Source organism: Pipra filicauda, unplaced genomic scaffold, assembly GCF_003945595.2.
Source record: "Pipra filicauda isolate LSUMZ 115617 unplaced genomic scaffold, ASM394559v2 scaffold68_size4259465_pilon, whole genome shotgun sequence".
Taxonomy (NCBI): domain Eukaryota; kingdom Metazoa; phylum Chordata; class Aves; order Passeriformes; family Pipridae; genus Pipra; species Pipra filicauda.
In genome coordinates, this window is record NW_024104853.1 from 1 (window position 1) to 23,839 (window position 23,839).

Below are 23,839 nucleotides of genomic sequence, written 5' to 3' on the forward strand. Positions count from 1 at the left end.
TATCACAGTTGTATCCCTAAAGTGGGCATACGCCTAAGAAATTAAATGAAACTTCTTGACTATTGAGTTACTAGGTATGGGCAGACTGGGAATTTAGGAAATGGGAAATTCTAAAATATTTATTTTAATGTAAGATGAGTTTAAATGTATGTCAATCTATCTCTCATTTTTCCTTCACCTGTAACATTTGACTTCCAGTTCCATCTCTTAATCTGTAAGGTCTAATAACTCCATCTTCACCAAAGAAGCGAGGTGGGCGCAGGCTTATCACATCATCTGATGAATCTGCAACTCTGACAATAAAACAGATTACTTCAGATATGTATCAATATCTCTACTCAGCTATAATATTTAGCTAAGGCTCTAAATTATTTCATATACAAATTAAACTCAAGTCCTAGTACAGCAACTGTTATTGTCTATATATGTACTTCTGCAAAGAAGTAGACATCCTGTGAAAGAGTAACAGACTCAGAAATCTGTTTCAGAGAATCATTATTAGCAAACTAGATGGCACAGGACAGCACATGCCTGTAATACGTAATTAGTGTCTAAGCATTGTACTTCAAATCTTCAAAATTAAAGACAACTGTAAAATACAGAACTTCCACTCTGATATGTTTCTTGCATTTCTCTGCTAAAGAGTTTAAAGTGGAAAACAAAAGAGACTGGCACTCTTATGGTAGCAAAAGTGACCTAACTCACTAAGAACAGAGCCATTGAACTGCCGTATTCAGACAAAGTTACTAAATGCCTCCTCAAAACTGTTTCCTACTTCTTTATACATTACAGTGTGAGATAATCTTCAGCAATGAATTCATTAAAGTGAGAATACCAAGTATTCAAATGCAGTCTTAACACAGTTCTCAGTCTGAACGACCATGACAGATCCTAGCATAATCTGGTGGTCTTGGAACTCATCTCATACAATAGTAATAATATATAAAGTAACTTTAGATTCATCTGAGAAGTCTTTTTTATCTCCTTATTTTGGGTAGAAGTTAAAAATCAGCAATTGAAGGAAATCCAATCATGAAGGCTTTTAAAACTAGTTTTTCAGTAATGCGAGAAATACCTGAGATTTGTGGCTATTTTTTAAATGCTGTCAACTGTGTATTTTGTTAAAGAGCCACCTATTTATTATGTAAATAACACAGAAGTGATAGGAAGACACAATGTACTACTGGTACTACTGTCTGTTTCATGCCATATGTTATCCTGTAGACTTATTTTACTTACTTTTTAATACCCTGAAATGTGCTGCTTGCCATGTCTATGATTCCACCAGTAGGCCTAGCTACTGCTCCCACTAAGCCTTTTCCGACACCTTTGAAAAAACCAGCTGCTCCTTCTTCCTGAGCTCCTAAAAGCATTAAGAGCAATAAATCATTGTAAGACACTGAGTTTTTCTTACAATCGTAGCAAACTTTATTACTATTTAAATACAACTCTTATTTGATACACAACTACACAGTCTCCATCCGGAGTTCATATAAACAACAGGAATATAAAATCAGCAGGAATATAAAATCTGAGTTTTATATCTCAGACTTATAATATCTCATCAAATATGAAGAATTTACCATGATGTGAACAGTTAATGAAACAAGACCCAAACTTACCTCTTATTGGTTTTGTAACTATTCCTGTTATGCCACTGACAAAACCCTACCAAGATAAACAAAAGAGACATTACCAAAAGGCTTCCAGGTAATATTTTTCATTTTTAGCATTTTTCTTTCTATTTCATTGATGAATAGGCTCAAAGTACATGAGTTGGGAGTATTCTAAAATTCACTCCGAGCTAATAGAATTAGAGGCACATGCTTCACAATTTCTACCTTCTCTCCTACCCTCTTACATTTTTCTTTAAAACTATGACTCAATTGAGGCTATGTATTTGCAAAACCACAATTAAAACTTAACAAAAACCTAACTAACTAAAAAAAATTCAAAACTAACCACTCTGGTGACTACAACAAGCCCCTTGTTACTTTTGCCCACATAAAATTAATTGTATTTTTTTTCCTCCTTACAGAAACTAATCCTTTTCCACCACGAGTGATACCCTCTCTCAGACCAGTGGGCTGTTTATTCATAGCTTCTCTCCTTTTTTGCTGGTAATCCTCATCCATGGTTATTGCAGCTACTCCTTTTGCCATAGCACCTGTGATTCTTGAGGCAGCACCTGCTAATCCACCTATTGGAATACAAATCAAATTAAAATTCCAATGCAATTTACAAATACTCAACTCTATTGCTGACTATTAAGCAAACTACCATCACAATGCTGAAACTTACCAACAGCTCCCCCTACTAGTGCTTTAAGTCCTAGTGCCATTCCTTCTATAAATTCCTCAGGACCCTGGATGGCTCCCTATGAGAAAAAAAGTGACATATTTATGATAAGCTTCAAATAGTATGCATTATATATTTTTAAATCTTGCTTTTTTATTGGGATTTATATGCAACAAAGAGAACAAGAAGATAAGACTGAGCAAAAAGTGTGAAAGTGCCCACAAAAGCCCCTGTGAGAGAATGACAGACTATTTTAGAATACTAATTAATTTCCTGAATTCTGCTTATTTTAAGGTGAAGTAAAGTAAGAACCGTAAGGAACGGTCATTTGTGAGTTAAGTTAGATGGACTTCCCTCTCTTGATCTCACTTGAGTTTTCCAGGCACTTTCACTTGAAATGTTGAATTCTAAATCTAAATTTAAAACCTGAACAGGTATTAATATAGATTTTCAATACAATTCCTATCTATTTACTTCTACACTACATTTCATAAAAAGGCAGCAGAGATTTTTACCTGGTATGGTTCATAGAAGAATGCTTCTACTCCTTCAGACAAGCCTCTTATGAATCCGAAGGGATTACCCAAGACATCAAGGCCAAGAATAAGAACATACATCTGTTTAATAGCCTAAAATAAAGAGTTTTTAGTTAAATATTTCCTAAATTACACTGAAACAAAGGCAAACAGTGTAGTTTAGAAAACTACAGATTAGAAACAGTGAAAGAAACATTTGTTTAATATAAAAACCACAAAATTACTTGGAAAAGTAGTAGTTGTACTAAAATCAGTCAGTAAACCACACTAAGTCAGTCAAAGAAACAATAATACTTAAAAGCATTTCAGCAGTAACTGTTGTTAAAGTTACTGAGATTTTACAAAGCCAACATGTTACATAGATTTCTCTCATACAACAGGACAAACTATGGTCTCTTTGTATATGCTAAGAAAATTTTGTTGATAGTCGCTGCAAAATGTTGTAACTGCATCTATATGAAGTGTAATTTGTTCTAAAAAAAAAGGTTGCACGTCTCCTAAACGCCAAATTTTCCCCCTGTGAAAAGTAAGGGAAAGAGAACAAGAGATAACTCATTTCCCCAGTCAAAATACTGTATTGATTTTTTCTCCTTTAAAGATGGACAGAGCACTAAACTAAAATGTCCCAAGAATCCCTTATTATCAATGGTCGATGGATACAAGATGATGACTTCTTTCATGCACAAGTGTGTGTGTTGGATTCTCTCCACTGGATGACAGGACTTCAACAGTATACAAAAGCCAAGAAGGAAGCAAAATTCATATGCTACTAATGTCCAAGAAAAAGCATTAATATTTTCATGCTAATTATGTTCTATCAGAGCTGCATTGTGTTTGCTTCCCCTACCCATTCCAGCAAGCTGCATTGTTGTCTATGTCACTTCTCCCCAGTAAAAAGGAAGTAAAATTTAAATAAGTAATTGTTTCATATGTGTTTATTTTACCTTTGTACTTAGAAATAAGTAATTTTACTCAGTTTCACAGAACAAAAACACAGAGTAACACTTGCAAAATATAAATTTACTGGAATATTCTAACCTGTTTCGAATAATGTTTTACAACTGCTGATTGGAGCTGTTGTGTAGTACAGAAGTGATATCTGAGTTCAAAGAACGACAACCTAAAAAAACAGGAAAGAGAAAAAGTAAATCCTTATTATGCAGAGCAAAATAAAATCTAACATAATATTGGTATAATCTTTGGGAGTGATCTTTACAATCACATTTTTAACCTACTTAAAAACAATATCTTGTACATCTGTGAGGGTGGCCCCTATACTCTTCAGCAGGAGATTCAAGGACTGAAGTGGTATCAGTTCATTCTTTCCTTCTTCTTTATTACTATCTTCTCCACCCGTACTGAGTGAAAAGCTTAAGTGTAACTAAAGGATAAAAATGAGATGGGGAAATAACAAGGTTCATTATTAAAAATATTATATTTCTACCTTTATAATATTTTAGATTATTTAAAAATTGAGTTAAGACATTCCTGGTCTTGACTGAAAGCAGTAACTTTGTAACAGAGTACATAAATACACCATGTAGGCCAAAAAAACCCCACTGACAAAAAGCCAAACTGAGTAATTCAAACTACCTTTAAGAAAACAGGAAATAGAAACTGCTTATTCATGTTTTCAGAGAAGGTCTCCAGATTCTTTTAGCTTTAATTTAGGTTTTTAGCTTGTTTCCAAAATATTAGGTTTCTGTAAGTTATACCCAAAATCAAAGCAGATAGAAAATGATAACATAGCATGATGTCCAAGCAAGAGTGTAAAACAAAAGCTTGAAAACAAATAATTACTAACACAAGTTTTACAGGTGCTAAATAAACACTGGAATATGTATACAAGAAAAATCCCACCTGTGCACACCTGAAATAATCAAATTATTTGTTTCACAGAAATTAAGACAGTCTCAAAACAAAAACATTCAGGAAAATTGCTCAAATGGCTCTACAGTGCACAAATGTATTCAGCAGTGTTCCAAATCAGATTAGAAGAAGTTATGTCTGTTGCTGATTCTCTGAAGACAATATCATGTGCCACTCATTAATTTATGTTATAACACAGCTTAACTATAGCTCATTTCAATGATACACAGCCCATCATTTAATTTTTAATCATTAAAGACTAATCCTTTATTAGAACCTGAAGCCCATTCATTCCATCCTATTTCCTCTATGCAATTTTTCTTGTCCAATGTAATTTCTAAGATCTCACCAGATACTGCAAAGAGGTGAAACTAAAATAATTCCTTTATTTATTTCCTATGAGATGGAGATGAAATTCTCTTAAGTACTGCTATAGAACCTATAAGATACTATCACAGCTTTAACAGTGTTTGTTACCCTGGCTGTACATGTTATTCAGAAATTACTTAAATCTCCAATCCACAACACACTGTCTGCACACAAACTAGAGAATTTTTCAGGGAAATCTTACATAATAAAAAGAAAAATCATTACTCATTATAAAGGAAGTAATGGATAGGAATGAAATACTAAGGTAGTGGTAACAATGAAAGCACTTTCCTGGGACTTTTTGTTTTGATCACCTCTATATGTCTTCATTTCCAGTGCCTATTATCCTGTAGGAGACAAATCTTCAGAGAGTAAACACACATTGTAATGTGAAAAAGGACTACCTTAATTGGAGAGATATGAAAGTATTCATACAAGCTGATTTGTGATGTATCCATTGATGACACACTCATCAGTTCTTCTTGAAGACATTCAACATCCTTTTTGAAATGTTGTATCTGTAAATGCATTTCAAATGAATATTACTTCAAAAGTTGGAATATATTAAACTAGCATGCATTTGTCACTGAGACACAATACATTGACTAATACTGCTTATACTCTCCTTTGTACAAATTCCTCTCATTTACCCTGTACTGTAAGGTTTTGAAGCCTTCTTTCCATAGCATTCAAGATGAAGATAAAGGAAAGAGTTTACTATCTGTCTCAGGCAACAGTAATTAAAAAACTCACAGCTTCATATCAATCCTAGACACACAGCAATTAACCATTGTTACGGACACAGAAAACCTTTTTTTTTTAATACAATTTGACTAATTACAACTTTAAAATCTATTTCTCTTCAAACAACAAAAGGTCTCTACCTCTGGGTCACTTGGCAAATCAGTCCGTGTAAACAACGCAACAAGTGCATACAGGAAGCCGAGATCTAATCTGAGATCCATCTCTTGAATCAGGACCTTAAAATACCTATAAAATAAAAAAAAATATTAAGGATTCTACAGAAATGTGTAACACTTAATACAGGATATTTAGGTCACTTATGTATTAATTTCAGGTATAGGTTTTATAGCGGCTTTTTCTGGTGTGGGGCTTTTTTGTAATATTTTGTTGTTGTTTTCTTTTTTGTTTTGGTTTGGGTTTTTTTGAGGGATTCATCATTACTGGTGAAAAGAAGGCCTCCCACAGAGGTGTAAGATAAACACATTTCTGGTAAACAGAACCATCTTAATCACGTAGTGGCATTTAACACTCTACATACCACCACTAAACAGATTTTTTTTCTAAATTAAAGAAGACTAAAATCTGCATTAAAAAGACACCTAAAAATCCTTGCTTTGCTCTGCAATTATGGGGATAGCAAAAGGCATTGAGCTTTTATCTCTCTTAAAGTGCTCCGATCTTTCCAAGAATGAGTTGGCGCTAAAATTAACATTCATTATGTTTGCCTCTATAATAATTTTAATTTTAAAGCTTGATTAAACATAATCAATAGCAGAAGAGATGTAACATGTCAAAATACTTACTTAATATGAGATATTTGTGAATGTCCTGCAGTTCTCATGACAATACTGACGTCAGTAAATGGTTTTGGTGCTATGAAGTTGTAAAACAAAAAGAGATCAGCACAGACTGTCATACGTTATACATAACTTTATAGTTTTAATATGAAAATGTCATATACATTCAGAGTTTTTTCAATCCTGTAAAGCAGGATTACATAATGGATATGACTGGCAAACAACTAAGTCAGGGAAAAGAGCAGGAACAAAAAGGAATGGGAAGGCAAAGATGAAATGGAACATCAAAATGCTATTTCACTGACCTCTTAAAATGCACCATTTTCATTTAAAAGCAAATTAATACTGATATAATCTTAGATTTATATAATTTCCTTCGTTATGGAATAAGATTTTCCAATTGCTGATACAAAGATACACACTAAACAACTACAAAAAAAACCAACCAAAAACCAAAATAGAAGAAAAAAATAACAAAACGAAAAATCAAACAACAAAAAACCCCAAACAAACAAAAAAACCCAGAACCGAACAAAAAATTCTGCAGATTTATGCACTGTAGCTTGAAACTGATCATATTGAGAATGAACACCTGACATCCTATTAGCTTCTGCAAAAAATTAAAGCATTATTTTTTGTCTCAATCCACAATCCCTTTTGATATTCCTCAGATCTTTCAAGTGAATTTGGTATGAAAAATTTAATGAAAGACATCAGTTCATCACGTAGTAGAGAGACACTGCAAGCAATGTCACTATGCTCCAAGCAATGGAGAAGTCGGAAGGCTAAATACAAACCAGACAAAATATAATTTTCCATCTACAGAGTTTATAAATAATTTTGAGTTTAGACATTTCTTTTCCTATTAGTTAAGGTTATTTCAGATAGGTCACTAGGTCATGTACTGCATGATTAAGATATTGAAGCAATAGGGAAATAATGGAAGACTAAAGATTCACTAAAGTCAATCCTCAATGCCCCACAACTCGAAATGCAACCAAGACAGAAACAGTGCACCAGATTCGCTATCATCAACATTAACAAGAAATCTATCTTTTCTTATTTTCAGCAGACAACTCTTCTCGTATATTAGTCAGCATTAAGTTTTAGCTGTGGTCTGAATGCAACTACCAAAACTTCATTTTAAGCCTGATTTGAGCATAACTTTCATGCTTATGCTCTCCAAAAGCAATGAATTAGCGTGCCAAAAAATGTGCTTAAAAGCTAAGATATTGATGGATAAAGGAAATTTTTTTTTCTTCTGACTGTTAACTGTTGAAATGGTTTTCTGTGTATCTTCTTTGTAGACACAACTGCTTCCTTATCTCCAACATTAGTATTTGTGCTGTTATCTGTAGTCAGAAGGCTCAGACAGACTTCATCTGATAGAAGTGACATGGTTAACTTCAGTACAAATAAGTTATTTTGTCTTTTTAAATGGATTATGTTAAACTAGAACAACAAACCTGAATCCAAGGTGATGGACTTTGGAGGTTTAATAGGATAGAACACAAAGGGAAATATGGCTCCAGGAATCTGGTTTTGTATCTATTAGAGGGGTAAGGACAGGACAAGGTGCAGCACGTTAGCTTTTCAATAGTGAAATACTTTAAAATCAGGACAAACAAAAGAATTATGAACATTACCAGCAGTCTTCCACCAAACTGAAAACAGAAAGAAAGCTACTATCGTGCTTACAAATATATCTATTTTAAAAATTTAATAATCCAATTCAAATAGTTTAGAAAAGCTTCTGTAAGTTGGTGGTCCACAAAATGAAGTACATGGTCCAAAAAATTTTTACAAAGGATTTGTTTTAAAAAACTTGAGCATAACAAGAAAAGAAACCGCACATATCTTTTTGCTGGTTACAAAGAAAAGCTCCAAGAAAAAGCACGGAAGATGAATGGCAAATGTTTTTTTCTGAACAGTCATAGTTATCTTTTTTCTTTTTCCTAGAGGCATTTAAGTAGTATTCCAAAGATTGAGAACCTGATGTAAAAGCCAATGATTACAAATAAATTGAAAACATGAGAAATTCAAACAATTCTAAAAATGAATCCAAGTTTCTATAAAAGTTGTTTTTTCTGAATAAGTAATTCACTACTTTCTGACAAGACTCACCTGTATCCTGTAAATTTGAATTCTGAAAGACTTCTGATGTGCAGACGAACTGTATTCCACTTTTAAAGCTGGCAGATAATTCCTTCTGATAGGAATTTCATTTGGTTGTTGAATTTTCATGTCCATTCCATTAGGAGTTAAACATACCTATTGTAATATTACAGAAAATTTGGTATGCTGTTTTAAAATACTGCTTTTTATAATATACTTAGAAATTTTGTCACAAATTTCAATAGAAATAAAATTACAAAATCCTACATTATTTGGGAGTTACTAGCATTTAATACACATCTTTCTAGAGGAAAAGCTGAGTAGTATAATGGTCTATGACTGAGATAAATATTGGTTTTACTTATGCAATGTTTATTTTCCGATAACACATTTCTGAGGAGCATCTAAGAATTTTTCTATAGAAGAGGACTGAGCATTTGGAGTATAATGTGCTTCAACATTCCAGAATAATTTCTGAAATTATTTTTCAATTATATGTGGTTGAATGACAGTTGAATTATCCCATAATAAGCCATCTTAAAAATAGAAGATTTTATGCTAAAACAAACAAACTAATCCCAAACTAATACATTTACTGGTATAATACATAAACCAAGTGCAAAGCTTCCTTACTGTAGTTTTATGAATATTTAGTATCAAGACCTGCAAAAATGTTATACCTCAATTTCAAAGTTAGAGGCTAACAACAAAAAGGAAGCTTTCAAATGTTTGTGGATTTCCTTCCAAATTTTTTTAAAGACAGAGATGAAGAAGGATATTCAAATGGATTGCGTAAATTGATATATCTCAAATTTCACTGGAAGTCAGCCAAATTGATATATGATCTTTTTCTAGCGTATACATACAAACAAAAGAATTAGAGAACTATCAGTAATACCAAAACATTTGATTCCAACTCAATAATCTTATTTTCTGAAGGACTCAGCTCACTGTAGTCTTTGAATTCTTGTTCTAATTTTTCAATTTGCTTAACACTCATTGGTCTCCACCTTGACTTCTTCTTCGGTTTTGTCTCCCAAACCACATCAGAACTTTGAAAACAAAACAAAGGACCAAAAGAGATGTATTAGCCATTTCAAAACACGTTTCAGCTACTGTAGCATCACTTTTAATAGGCTGTAACTGGGGAATGAAAAACAACATCATAAAGCACTACTGTAGTAAATAAAAGGGACCCAAATCACCCACTGCCTTCTTGGTACTAAGCAGAAGCCAGTCTCTCCAATATGATACAAAAAAGAAAAGTTAATGAGTCAGTATAATTCCATACTTCGATGAAGACAGGTATGTAATGATATTTAAGGAAGCTCAGTTGCAACAGCACTGCCATCCATTATTGTACAATCTCAATGTATTTTTCTGCTTATACTCCTGCATGTATTTTGGCACTTTAAATTTACTACAAATCGAGAAGTTTAAGTCAAGACAAAACACCTCCTGAACTGCCTCTAATTTTTGATAGATTGTTTCTTCACTCATTCCATCTAAATCAATTGATGGTGACTTTGGTTCACATGTTTCCTCTACCGATTTTATGGTGGGGGGTTTGGTTTTGTTGCTTGTTTGGGCTTTTTTTTTAAAAGTTATCTCTAAATCAATTCTTTTCTTTTGTCTCTGAGTTTTATTAATACAAATAATTAACCAACTTTAAAGGGCATTGGACTCTTTTCCACTGCTTCTATGAGAAACTATTGTGTCTAATTTCATCTTACAGTCACTCAATCACAGAATCAGCTGGGTTGGAAAGGACCTCCGACATCATCAAGTCTGGCATAAAACAAGGGAGAAATCAACACTGCCAGGCAGGTGCAGGATGTTTACTCTTTCCACAGATATGCAGCTTTTGAGACAGTCCACTAAACCCTTTTAGCTACATCTGTGTCTGTGTTCAGACACATCAATGGCAGAACCACCAAAATAAAAAAGTGAGCTAAAACACAAAACAACAGCTACAAAACAGAGTAACGCCTTGAAGTTGCTAGGGAGTTTTCCCCACTTTTTTTTGTTCCTTGTCTTTTTTTTTCTTTTTGTTCCTCCTAAAAAAGGAAGCTCAATTTCAGTACTGCCATCCATTTCCCCGGAGCTTGATATCCATTCAGGGTTTGACAAGAAAACAATACCAACTATAAGCATTGCTAGACCACTGACTATGGATGACTTCTTCCAAAAACACCAACACCAAAAAAATCTCAACACTACTATGAATCTAGGCAATCAGATGTCACTTTTAATGGAGTGTTTCCACTGTTTAGACATCAGAGCACAGTTTCTCAAGGTGAGGGCACAGACTGGAATTTTCTTTGTAAATGACAGACGTGACTGTGTGAAGTATATGTATATAAGAAGTTTTTGCTTGTTTATTTTACAGTGCAGTGAAAAAAATTAATCAAGAAAAAACAACCCTCACTCTTGCAACCTCGTGGCTGTGAATATACAGGAATGTGTAGATTATGGCAATGATATGTAAGTGTCCCTTAACATTCTAAAGAGCCTCTGTTTAAGAAATGTGTGCTATCATATATTCAAACATTATATAATTTCTTTTCTGCTTCCTTCTGAAATTTTTTCTTAGGAAATCTAAGTATTAGTGCTCTGGATCACCATAATTTATCAATCAAAACTAAAGAGACCTATAAGCTGCTACTGCGTCAAAATTTCCAACACAGAATTCAGCAACTGTTCCTGTAGTGAAGATAGAAAAATCCACTGACACAAACTAACCACAGACCTTACAGCTTGAAATTCTATTATCACTTGCCAAACTACATGAACAGGAAATACTTCTGTTCAGTGTACTGGGAAGTTTGCCACACAGAGTTACAAATATATATTCCAAAAATACACAGATACAGAAAGTATATGCATTAACATAAAACAGTGAAAACATTTCTCCTGACCAGGAAAATAGAGTGATTTAGTTCTAAATACTCTTAACCTAAATCTCTTGTTCCTCTTCCATCACAACCCAAAATAAAACTCACAGAGTGAAAATACCCAAAGTTAAACATTTTAAACCACAGCACACAAAGTAAATTACCTTGTAATTCCAATGTAGGACACCTCTTGTTTTAAGTAATTATCAACCAGTGAAATTCCAACATCTTGCAAAGACAGAATAATTTCTTGTTCTGCTAGTTCTGCTTTTACACTTTCATATGTCAATTTAAACACATTCTCATCTTCAGTGATCAGGACAATACGCTGCAAACCTTCATAAAATGACATTAAATAGACAGCTTTTCTGCAATCCACTCTGAGTATTTCCATTTTGTCCTACAAACAAGAGAGGAAATGTTTTTAGAACTCTATTCATCATTTTACTCCACAAACGAATGCATACATCTTGGCAACATAAAAAATAATAGAAGACATTTTTAAGGTGCAGGAAAAAATTAACTATGACATTTTACAAGAGGCTAACACAAACACACACTTTTCAACTGAAGACAACGCTTACTGGCACAAGCTCTGGCAAATACGGTGTTGGTACTGTTCTGTGTCTGAAACTCATATATGAGACTCCTAATCATACTCATTAAATATGAAGTTTCATACATACACTGATGAACAGGACAATAAATTAGACACCACTAGAAGGAGATTTCAATAATAAGCATACCTCTTTTGGAGAAATTTCCTCGGTTCTATTTCCACATTTCCATGTCAATTTCCTAGATCCTGCTGGGTCTGCCCAAGTATACAGTACTGCCTTATTGGGCTGAAGGCAGTCTTCCAATTCACTAAGGGAGCTAGAACAAAGTAATTTTAAATTCAAATGTCAACAAATATTTTGTGTTAATGACTTTCGCATTCTAGCATTTCAACAAGAACATTTTACTTATATTTTCAAATAATAAAAATGAAAACTAAAAATAGCATTACGCATGAAAAAACATGAACAAAACCATGCTCAGGACAGTTATAAAAACACGCATTTATACTTCGAAATACATACATATATTTTAAAAATATACACAGTAGACTTTAAATACTCATTTTCTTTCCCACTTTGATTAACGGGGAAAAATAAAGTAGAAAAAAATTCCAGACAGTAGAGTTTAAACACTGAAAGGAAAACTCAGGATTTGTGTCGCCTACCATTAATATTTCAAGATAAGAAATGTGGGTTCAAAATTCATTGTTTAGGAAAAGTTTCCCCCTATGATTTGCTGAAGAGAAAGAAGTGCAGTGTTTAGTATCTGGATATTTTCGTGCAAACATATTTTAAAATCCATTTCCCCTCACATACAGTTAAAAACTGGCAGACTTGTCTTCTACTGATGTCTAAAAGGGGGCTACCCCAGGAGAGGTAGTGGAAGGGTGCTGATCTCTTCTTGCTGGGATCCAGTGATTGGACACATAGGAATGGTTCAAAGCTGTGCCACGGGAGGTTTAGACTAGACATTAGGAAGCTTTTCTTTACTGTAAGAATGGTAAAATGCATAAGAACAGGTTTCCTTTAGAGTCAATGTCCCAAGCCCATCATTCAGCAAAGCCCTTAATAACATGCTTTTACTTTTGGAACTGAAATATGCTACTCTATTCTCATTAAATTTATGATAAGGATGCCCAAAATTCAGCTAGGAAGATAAAAATTTCTAGTCTTTATAGATAAAAGCCAAAGCAAACAACTGTATTTTTCAGACAAACAGGAAACAAACAGGATTTGACCAGCAGGTCTTCCACTTTTCAAGTAAAAATCTTTAAACAACATTACCCTGACTGACTGAAAGGGAAAAAAGCTAGAGACTGTTTGGCTTTTAAAAAGAAACAGTTCAAGAATCCTGTTGGTATGCTTACTCTTGTCAGCACTGCATTCATAGCTCACTTTTTACTTAATCTGCACAGTCAGCACCCACACAGGTCCAGAAAAGCCAAACACAATTCTTTGCCCTCACCAGGAATGTAGAAAGCAAGGCCACAAAATTCAAACAAGACATCAGAGAGCTTCTTTAGCTCACAAAATAGGTTATTTACTCGTACAACCACCTAGCACAACATAACACTGCTAACAATACATTACCTTCAACTTACCAAGCAAGAGATTTTTGGGTGCTCTGACAAAATTAGACAGCCATTTTTTAAAAAAATAGGTTTCTTAAGAGATAAAAACAGGTTTCTTAAGAGATGGGCATGCTTACAATACATGAAGTTACAACTCACATATCTCTATGCAGACATCTGTACTAAAACTCTTCATACATACCTTTGTCCATACTCAATAATTTCGTCGTTAGTATGGTTTATCAACAGAAATGGAGCTGCGCCATCATGGTAATCAGAAAAGGTAATCACTGTAGAATGTTCAGTCAGGTTAACATCCACTGTAATTCCTCCAAGCTATCAGTTGTAAAAATTACTAGGTAAGTAACAATGGAATGGATTTCCAGCAAACCAAATGTAATTTAAATGTTTTGAAAAACTTTTACTCTCGTAAGATAAAACCATCAAATAGTAAAACAAACAAGCCATTTTACCTTATCTTCAAAATATTTCCTTGATCTAACTACTAGTTAACAATTATTTCACTTAGTAAGCAAAACTGCACAAGTTCCGTACTGTGAAAATTCAGGCTAGTAGTAGAGGAACCTTCCTTATAGAATCATATGCATTAATGTGAGGTGCTGTTCAAGGCACGAACCCCACTCAGACACGAACAGGTGCCAGAGCAGAATTACCGTTTATTCAAACTGCCAAGGTTTAAATACCACACCTGAACATGTCACGTGACCCTCTAACCAATGACAATCAAATATTGTCTGAGAACCCGGGAGACCACAACTCCCATGGTTCATTGCTACATTCTTCCTGCCACATCTCCCCCTTCTTTTTATTAACAAGTTGAGAAACAATACATTTTTAACATTCTTATTATAACCAATCTTATTTCAACTAATTATAAAAAACAGGGCCTATCGTCACAAGGCCTTTATTGAACTGTTTACAACTTTATTGGTTCGTGCAATATTCAAACAATCTCAAATTACCCAGGGTTTGTAGGTGTGGATAACCTTTTATCTGAGGGTGACTTTGTGTAATGGCATCATCTTTATTTAAAAAGGGAAATGTGTTGGGTTGTAGATGTTGTGTCTGACGTGGTGTTGTTTGAAGTAGTGTTTAAGACGTCTTGCTATAAAGTGTACTTGCGTTCACACACACATACATGCGTCCACTCAACTTTCTCATTCATACTCCGGTGGCCACCGTTTCATTCTCTCCTTACACACGCACTCTTAAACCCTTATTGTGTTTGACTCATGGAGGTTTGGTTCTGTATTGGTTACTGTTTATATGTTTCTTTTGGTTTTGTATTGGTTACTGTTTATGTGTTTCTTTTGGTTCTGCATTGGTTACTGTTTATATGTTTCTTTTGGTTCTGTTGTATCATTTATTGCTTCTTTGTGATTATCCCTGTTTTAAGGAAATGTTAATGTAGATTTACACACATAGGGAACAGACCCATATCTCTTTCCCCCCCTTTTTTTTTTTTTCTTTTTCCCCACTGTGTGATGTCTTTACTCTTGTTGGTCATGTTTCTTCTAATCCAAATCCTTCACTTATTTCTTCTGGTGGTTGTTCCTGTTGTGGTGGAGGGCTAATATAAGGCCTGACACATCTAGAAGGGACCCATTGCAATTTGGTACCCTTGGATACACAGGCATATCCCCTTCCCCATGTTATGAGATCTACCGGTCCTGACCATTGCCCAGATATTAGATCTTTGATCATAACTGGTGGTTTGGAAGATGAAAGTATTTGAGTTTTATGTTGGCTTTCATACCTGCTATGGTCTGTATCATCACAGTTTAAGAAATTTAGAACATATGACGCTTTCCACAAGCGTTCCTGGGGGCTATATACCGACTCCCCTCTTTTTTGTCTTTGAAGCATTTCTTTTAGTGTACGGTGAGCTCTTTCTACAATCGCTTGTCCTGTGGGTGAGTGCGGTATACCTATGGAATGAACTACCCCCCAATCTGTGAGAAATGTTTTGATTTTTTCAGAACAATAAGCAGGGCCATTGTCAGTTTTTATGGTTTTTGGAATTCCTAGGATTGCAAAACAACTGAGCCAGTGTATGATAACGTCTTTGGTTTTTTCTCCCGTGTGTGCTGTTGCATTAATGTATCTGGAATGTGTGTCTACTGTAACATGGACATATTTTAGTTTACCGAATTCAGCTATATGTGTAACGTCTGTCTGCCAGATTTCATTGGCTGTTATGCCTCTGGGATTAACCCCTTCCTTAGCTGGCATTGGGGTAATTCGCTGGCAGTCAGAGCATGACATAATTATGTCTCTGGCCTGGTTTATTGTAATTTGGAATTGTCTCTTTAATGAACGTGCATTTTGGTGGAAGAACTGGTGTGAGAGTTTAGCCTGTTCCAGAATTTTGGGAACTGTAGTTACCATAGCAGTTGCATCAGCTTTTTGATTGCCCTCTGCTATGGGTCCTGGAAGTTCTGTGGGTGACCGAGTGCGCATTATGTAAAAATCAAATTTTCTGTGGTTGATAAGAAACCATATGGTACGAATTTCTGTGAATAAGTGAGGATTAGTGACATCTCGAAGGAAGGAGGCTTCGAGATGTGAGACCAACCCTGCTGCATAGTGAGAATCTGTGACAACATTCATAGGTTGATCATGGAACAATTCAAATGCCATGCGGATAGCTGCTAGTTCTAAAACCTGTACAGAACCTTGGTCCAAGGTTTGTACCTTATTGTCCCATTGTCCTGTGGCAGGGTTCTTCCATGTCACGACGGCTTTTTTCGATCGTCTAGACGCGTCAGTGAAGACTGTGATTCCATTTACTGGTCGTAGTTTGCAGCGACGCGTGGCCATCAGGGGTAGATTTCCTATTTCTGCCCAGAGTTTATGTTTTGGGAAGCGAATGGAAATATTACCGTGGAAGTCCGCTAATGCAGTCTGAAACCCAGCATCCTCTGCAAGAAGCCAGTCTAAGTTGTCTTTTGTGGCTGGAATGTAGATCGTCTCAGGATCCCTTCCATCCATCTCCTGCAGACGTCCTCTACCCTTCATGATGAGCTTAGCAAGCATGTCATTAATGGTCCAAACAGTCTTAGGTGGAGAGTGGGGAAGAAATAACCATTCTAGAATTCTCAAAGGGTCGGATTCTGCCTGATCCCATTGGAAAAGGACGGCAAAAGGTTGGAACTTGCTGGATATGATGGCGAGGCGAATGTACAGGTCAGGGTGTCGTCGTCTGCTTTGCCTGTTTTCAACAGCTTGGGAGCATACTTCCAGAGCTTGTCTTGCTTCTGGGGTTAGGGATCGAATAGATGTGAGAGTTGGGTCACCTTTAAGTAGCTCGAAGAGGGGGTGCAATTCCTCTGTTGTGATCCCCAAGACAGGCCTCAGCCAGTTAATGGCTCCTAAAAGCCATTGCAAATCATTCAGGGTCATAGTGTCCGTTACTTTGAAAGTCAGTGGTTGTGGCATGATTTCCTGTTGAGTGATCCTCCATCCGAGGTAGGTCCAAGGTTGGGTGCGTTGAATTTTTTCTGGGGCAAGCTGCAGACCTGCTTTTTGGATGGCGTCAGTTAAGGCAGTCAAGGTGGATTGTAGTTCGGTCCCGTGTTTTGCTGCTATCAGGATGTCATCTATATAATGATAGATGATGGCTGAAGGGTGGAGTTTTCGAACAGGGTGTATGATGTTGGCTACCACTGTTTGACAAATCATCGGGCTGTTTTTCATGCCCTGAGGCAGTACTGTCCAGTGGTATCTTTGCATGTTTGTATTTTGAGTGGATTTAGAGGTGTGTATTGTTGTATGTTGCAACTTTGTGGAGCATCTTTGGGCTTGTGTTGTATGAGGGTTTTGTTTGTTTTACTTTCTCAAGGCTCTTGCAGTGACTGTGTATAAAGAGTTATGTGTTTCTGCAGTTGAAATTGTAACTGGTTGTCTGTTTGCTACTTGTTTAAGTTTGGCTTTCCATGTTGTGTATGGCATATTGTCCAACAGCATTTTAAAATAGTGAGAAGTAAATACTTGATTTGGGGCCCCTCTTATTATTATTCTTACCCCCTGGAACACAAAAGAACTTTTTATAATAGCAGATAATCTGTCAATTAGTAAAGTTGTCCTTTTGTGACTTAGAAAATCAAACATGGTAGTTGAGAGCTGTATGTCTGCTGTGTTTTGCAATGTTACCTCTAGGTTGTTGGTTCTGTCAGGAGGTGGATGGTGTTCTCCCAGCTGAAATTCTCGCAGTACAAAACCAACAGCTGTAATCGCCAGCAACACAGTCAGTACACGTGCAGTCCACTTCAATGTCGGTAGCTTTGACTTTGCTGATGGTCTGGGCTTGGGTAGGCAGATGTTCTGTGTGCTTTCCCAGTCTGCATCTTCTTCCTCGAGCTGAAATAGTAGCTGTAGCCATGTTTGCTGTTCTTCCTCTTTTGCAGGATTCAAAACTGCTTGTCCTTTTTCTGGTTCTCTTGTCTCGCTGAGTTCAGTTTGCCACAGATCAGCTAAACTTTCTAGGGAGTCAATATCTCTTCTTCCTCCTCCATCAGGCCATCTTCGGTATAGAAGCTGTTTTGAGGCTGGTGAGGGCTGTGGGTTGGTTTCTGGGTAGGAGAGCCACAGTGATGCTTTAACTGTTGTGCATTTGTTGTGAGTTGGTTGAACTGGTGGTGACGGAAGAGGCACTTTCACTTCCGCCTCACGGTCAGAGTAAGCTTGCTGTGTCCATGTTGCTGCGTGGTTGTTCTGCAGTGGTCTCATGGCTGCTGCGCAGCCAAAGGGTGTTAGTGGACCGCCCTGGCTAAAGGGAGCTAGGAGATTCTCTTCTGTGTCCTCTATAGACTCGCTGTCCATTTGTCCATCATAGTCATTCTCCCCCCTTCCCGGCGAAACACTTGAACCTGGGGGAGGCGGCCTCACTTCCGCTGCGCGGGAGGGGCAACATGGCGGTGCCTCCGGTGCCACTCTCCTTCTGCACGTTGACTGTGCAACTGCTGTGTAACGGTCGCCCCGTAACGGTCCAGGGGTAGGCGCTGCTCTGTAACGGTCCCCGGCTCCAGCAGCACCACTTGCTGCTCTGTATGGCATGGTCTCAACTGCAGCCATGGGCGCTGGCATAAAGCCAGCATCGCCCCCCGCTGCCATGCTCATGCTGCCAGCCCCCAGGCCATGCTCCTCCACACCACACGCTGCCACTGCACTGTTCCCCCCAAGGGCTCCTCCTCCCCCCCATCCCCCCTGACCAACGTGCATTCTCCCCCTGCCCCACTCGGTCGAAGGGGGGGCTGGGGTTGAAGGGGGGGGTTGAGGGGAAAAGAGTGAGGGGGGGGGAAGTCCACTCTCCCGGGTGCATTTGCCTTTCTGTAGTGCTTATTCAAGGCTATCATAATGTCCTTCCATGTAGCCAAATTCTTGAGGGCATCTGTTTTTCCCTCACTGGCTTTTTCAATAATTTTGTTCCCTATTTTCCTCCAAGATGACACTTGACAAGGTCCAGTCAGAGGTAGTGCAGGTTCATGCAACGAAATCCAATATAACAAGTCCCATAACTTACTTTCTTCTATGGTTATACTCTGTTCTTGTAAAAGTTGAGAGATAGCTTCAGCTGTTTGTTTGATTTTTGGAGTATTTCCCTCCTGACGGGTAAACCACCCTCCCATATTCGCCAATTTTTGGTTACCTCTGTGCTGAAGCTCTGTTGTCCTTTCTTCTGGTCCTTTTTTCTTCCTTTTTTGTTCCTTTTTGCAGAGGTAACCCAGCGCGCTGAATTCTTTCTTTTCTTCCTTTTGGTTTTGGCGATATGGACACCCCCGGACAGGTTCCCCAGAGCTGCTGCTCCTGGTTGCCGGTAACCTGCTGAAGTCCCTTATCGGACGGCCATTTGAGGTGCTGTTCAAGGCACGAACCCCACTCAGACACGAACAGGTGCCAGAGCAGAATTACCGTTTATTCAAACTGCCAAGGTTTAAATACCACACCTGAACATGTCACGTGACCCTCTAACCAATGACAATCAAATATTGTCTGAGAACCCGGGAGACCACAACTCCCATGGTTCATTGCTACATTCTTCCTGCCACATTAATGCCCTCAAAAACATTCTACTACTAAAATCACTCACATATTTAAAAACTACTACTAGATGAGACTACCTGCAACATAAAAGTAAATTTAGTGGAGTCAGTTACTTTTCAGAGTAACTTATACAATACTTCTAGAGTGACAATACTTGCAAAACAATCTGTGTTTCAGCTTCTATAGAACTGCTTCCCAGAGAAGCACTTAAACAGAATACCTATTTATATCTGTGTGTACACACACAGGAAAGAGAGCATAAGAATACATTTACGTAAACATAATCTTTTTCTCAGATAAGGTTTTGCAATACTTGATTGTATGGGAAAACAAAGTTTTGAGAATGGAAATGAAACAGTGATTTATACTGTTTTACCTAATTTGCAAAGGTAACCATTTTTACCTTGTTGTCTAAATGCAGTAGGAGACAGTTTTCTTGCTGATCAAAATTTATCTTCTTTGGGGGGAGATCAGAATTTTCAACTCTAACAAGCAGTTTGTTGGCATCATTTTCAGGCCAAAAAGGAATGCACTAGAAAAAAACCCAGAAATTTTAAAGTGAGAAAACAAATTACATGTTAAATGGCATTCACTTTAGGCCGAAGTTCATCTACTAAAATTTTACCCGAAAGTGTATTGATTTGGATCAGAAACTATACTAAAACCCCTAAAAGTAATTACTTATCTGAACACAATAAATTAAAAGGAAGTCAAGAAATAATTCAAACTACAGTGAAGAAAGTGATGAGTTAAGGAGCTAAAAGTGGAAACAGTAAGACTTCATAATCACATGAAGAAGTACATTTAAAATGGACAGAGTATATAAAATCCAGAGTATAAAATAGCTACAACAGTGAAAATACCAAGCTCATCCAAAAAAAAAAAAAAAAAAGACAAAACTGTAAAACTGTTTGTCCATTAACAGACCTGTTTCCAAATAAGTATAAATTACAAATCAATCTTCCAGTGACAATGAATGACAAAAAGGGCTATAAATACTCTCCTCAGGACATCAGTTACTAGCAGTTCTTTTAAAAATGTTTCACATATATTTAAAAGTGCATATACAGACATATATATGTGGGTATACAATATGTATAAATAAAATATGAAGCATTAAGTAGCTAAATCAGAGAGCATGTTTTGCTATTCACATTCACAACTGAAATCGCTGCAATTATGGATTTAACAATCTCACAGATAATCTCTCTTCAATAGTTTACTCATTAAATGGAGAAGAGACCATGAGACAGAGAACACAAAAGTTTTAATTATAACTAATGCAAAGTTTCCAACTAATTAATAGAGTCATGCCAAGGGAAGAAGACATGACTAACAGTAACTCTCAACTGGCAAGAGCCAAAGTCTGTTTAGATAGACCAGTTTTCCTGTATTTCAAACATTGACGTGCAGCATCCAAAATTTCAGAAGCATCTTTCTCCAACGTAGCTTAGGAAATGAGATGTTCATATTCAATTGCATCTGAATCCTAGACCTAAATCTTCAGTGGTGAAAGACTAGTTCACCAACTTACCATGCCACTAAGTTCCCTTTCCCATTGTTTCTCACACCACAGGAAGCAGAAAGACAAAGGAAAAAATATAGTTAAATGGTAAGATCAATGGTGTTTTATTTACATCAACATGTATCCCACAGACAAAGGAAATTTAAATTGTGTTGTAAACCTAGCATAAAACACAGCAAGTAAGTCTCAACATGGAATTAAGGAAGCCCAGAGGAAATTCAAGGAGAATCCACCAAAAGCAAATAAAAGTTTAAAATCAAAACCAAAATACATATAAAGGATTGGCTAAACAAGATGTTATAGAATCAACCACAGAGAACTGAAAAATTAATTAGCTACAGAACATGACACAATGATATTGTTTTCAAGCCTTTTACCACACACATGATAAGTGCTTCACTAGACATTATATTTATTCAACAATCTCAATTTTACAACAGGATCTTTATATTTAGTAGTGGTGTTATGACAGTCTTCAGCAATGTCTTCTTTCTTTCTTTAAGGATATATGCTTATCAATTGTCTTGCATTATACCTAATTCAAAGGACAGTCCTTGGCAAGCCATTGCACACTAATCGCTGTCCAACAAATTCTACTGCAATTTTTGAAGAACAAATGGATTTTTCTGAAAATAATGACTGAAGTTTCAGATAGATTTACTGTTTTCCAGACAGGGAACATGTCCCAGAGAAGACTGGTTCTACAAAAGGATTGCTTTTTCCTCTGAGAAGACAGGTAATCTGTCACTAAGAAAGACAAGTGTACAAAAAAAGAAAAGCAGCACGAAGGACTCTGCTTAACTTAAAATGACAAAAAATAGAATAGGGGGAGCAAGAACAAGAGCAAACCAAAATATGAATTAACATTTCAACAAGCTGCTTGGTTTTTTGAAGATCAACCTAGTGTAAAAGAGTAATGTGAGAAATACTCAAACAAATCACAGGCATTAGTTAAAAGAATAATTCGGGTTAGCAAAATTGCAGAGTTCCCTATCTCAGGATCAGATGGAAACCTGTTCCTAGAAATCTGTTCTGGATGCCCAAAGATAGAACAATAATGGCTTTACGCTACCTAGATTTAGAAGAAATAAGAGACATTAGATTGAGCACTGAGTTACAAATGAACAACCCTGGCAGACCTATTTGTCACAACATGGACTTCTAGAGACTACCTATCAAAGGGAAAAATATCAACACAATATGAAAAGAGGATTTAGAAGGGAATACAGATTCTTCTATTGACCTCTACTGCTCCATTAGGTAAACTGCCACATCTAATCTTTCAAAAGTTATTAGGAGTGATCCTAAAATTGACAGCCTATCCTTGATACTTTATAACAGAAAGGAGATTATGATTAATTAGTACAATTACGAAACACCTGAGAAACAGTGAAATTTGTGAGACAAACTAGAAAATCCTATAGGCATATGAATAAAAGGGTCGACACGAGAAACACACAGGTTATGTAAGTAGCAATGTATTTCAACTTTCAGAACTATTACCTTTGAATAGTATTTGCAGAAATTCCAAAAGTTCCTATAAATAATTCAGCTTAATCAAATAACAACTCTATATCAACTACAAACCACAAAACACCAATAAATAATACCATCTGACTATATTTTCTAAGAGTAAAAAATATAAGTAAGAATATAGTGGCATGTTGCCCATGCCACTACACATGAACCTACTGCAATTTCAGAGCTCTGTCAATGAACTAGATGAGGAATCATGCACGTAAAGAACACAAAAACTATGTAAGGTCAAACAAACACTTGGCTCAGAGGAACATAAGAATATTAGGAAATAGAAAAAATGGCTTATGGCAAACAGTCCATTCTTGAGTAAGAGCATTATTTTTGAAAAAAATGATAAATGTTATGGGAAGTTGAATGGTCTTCAACATTTAAAGATCTAAACATCTTTATGTACATTCAACAAAAATCACAACAATGTAACAATTTCATTAACTGAAATAATGATATTTAAATGGTACATCTCTAAGGACCATGTCATCAAAGATAAGAGGCATACTTAAGGAGTGTGTGTTGAAGGTACCAAAAATGTAACAAAAATATCTGCTTAAGATTTTGATTGAAAACGCTCTTTTAACTTCTGCATTTTGGTTTGCAAACATTTTTAGTAACCACCTGGAGTATTTGCAATGGTGACATTGAGGTGCTTGAGCGTGTCCAAAGAAAGGCAATGGATCTGGTGAAGGGTCTGGAACACCAGTCCTTTAAGAAACAGATGAGGGAGCTGGGATTGTTTAGTCTGGAGAAAAGAAGGCTCAGAGGGGACCTTACCACTCTCTTCAACTACCTGAAAGGAGGTTGTAGCAAGGTGGGGGTTGGTTTCCAAGCAACAGGACCAGAGGAATCAGTCTCAAAATTACACTAGGGGAAGTTTATATCGGATATCAGGAAAAATTTCTTCACTGAAAGGGTGGTTTGGCATTGGAACAGGCTGCTCAGGAAGTGGTGGAATCACCATCACA

General features: G+C 36.4%; 1 protein-coding gene across 3 annotated transcripts in view; it reads right to left on the minus strand.

Moving 5' to 3' along the window:
* Nucleotides 1–20: 20 nt before the first annotated feature.
* VPS13A (vacuolar protein sorting 13 homolog A) overlaps nt 21–23,839 on the minus strand; it is a 93,263-nt gene continuing 69,444 nt past the window's right edge. Inside the window, exons 51-69 of one of the 3 annotated variants that reach the window (XM_039388795.1) lie at nt 21,351–21,386; nt 20,220–20,348; nt 13,956–14,089; nt 12,369–12,498; nt 11,787–12,022; nt 9,627–9,780; nt 8,738–8,884; nt 8,080–8,161; nt 6,620–6,689; nt 5,957–6,062; nt 5,477–5,590; nt 4,070–4,215; nt 3,873–3,954; nt 2,814–2,927; nt 2,302–2,377; nt 2,037–2,200; nt 1,623–1,668; nt 1,240–1,363; nt 21–293 (exon numbers count right to left, since the gene is read on the minus strand). In XM_039388795.1, the coding sequence (XP_039244729.1) occupies nt 164–293; nt 1,240–1,363; nt 1,623–1,668; nt 2,037–2,200; nt 2,302–2,377; nt 2,814–2,927; nt 3,873–3,954; nt 4,070–4,215; nt 5,477–5,590; nt 5,957–6,062; nt 6,620–6,689; nt 8,080–8,161; nt 8,738–8,884; nt 9,627–9,780; nt 11,787–12,022; nt 12,369–12,498; nt 13,956–14,089; nt 20,220–20,348; nt 21,351–21,386 (2,220 nt within the window). In that variant the 3' untranslated portion in view covers nt 21–163. Of the gene's footprint in view, nt 294–1,239; nt 1,364–1,622; nt 1,669–2,036; nt 2,201–2,301; nt 2,378–2,813; nt 2,928–3,872; nt 3,955–4,069; nt 4,216–5,476; nt 5,591–5,956; nt 6,063–6,619; nt 6,690–8,079; nt 8,162–8,737; nt 8,885–9,626; nt 9,781–11,786; nt 12,023–12,368; nt 12,499–13,955; nt 14,090–20,219; nt 20,349–21,350; nt 21,390–23,839 lie in introns of all 3 variants that reach the window. The other 2 variants (XM_039388794.1, XM_039388796.1) reach the window with 2 other exon arrangements.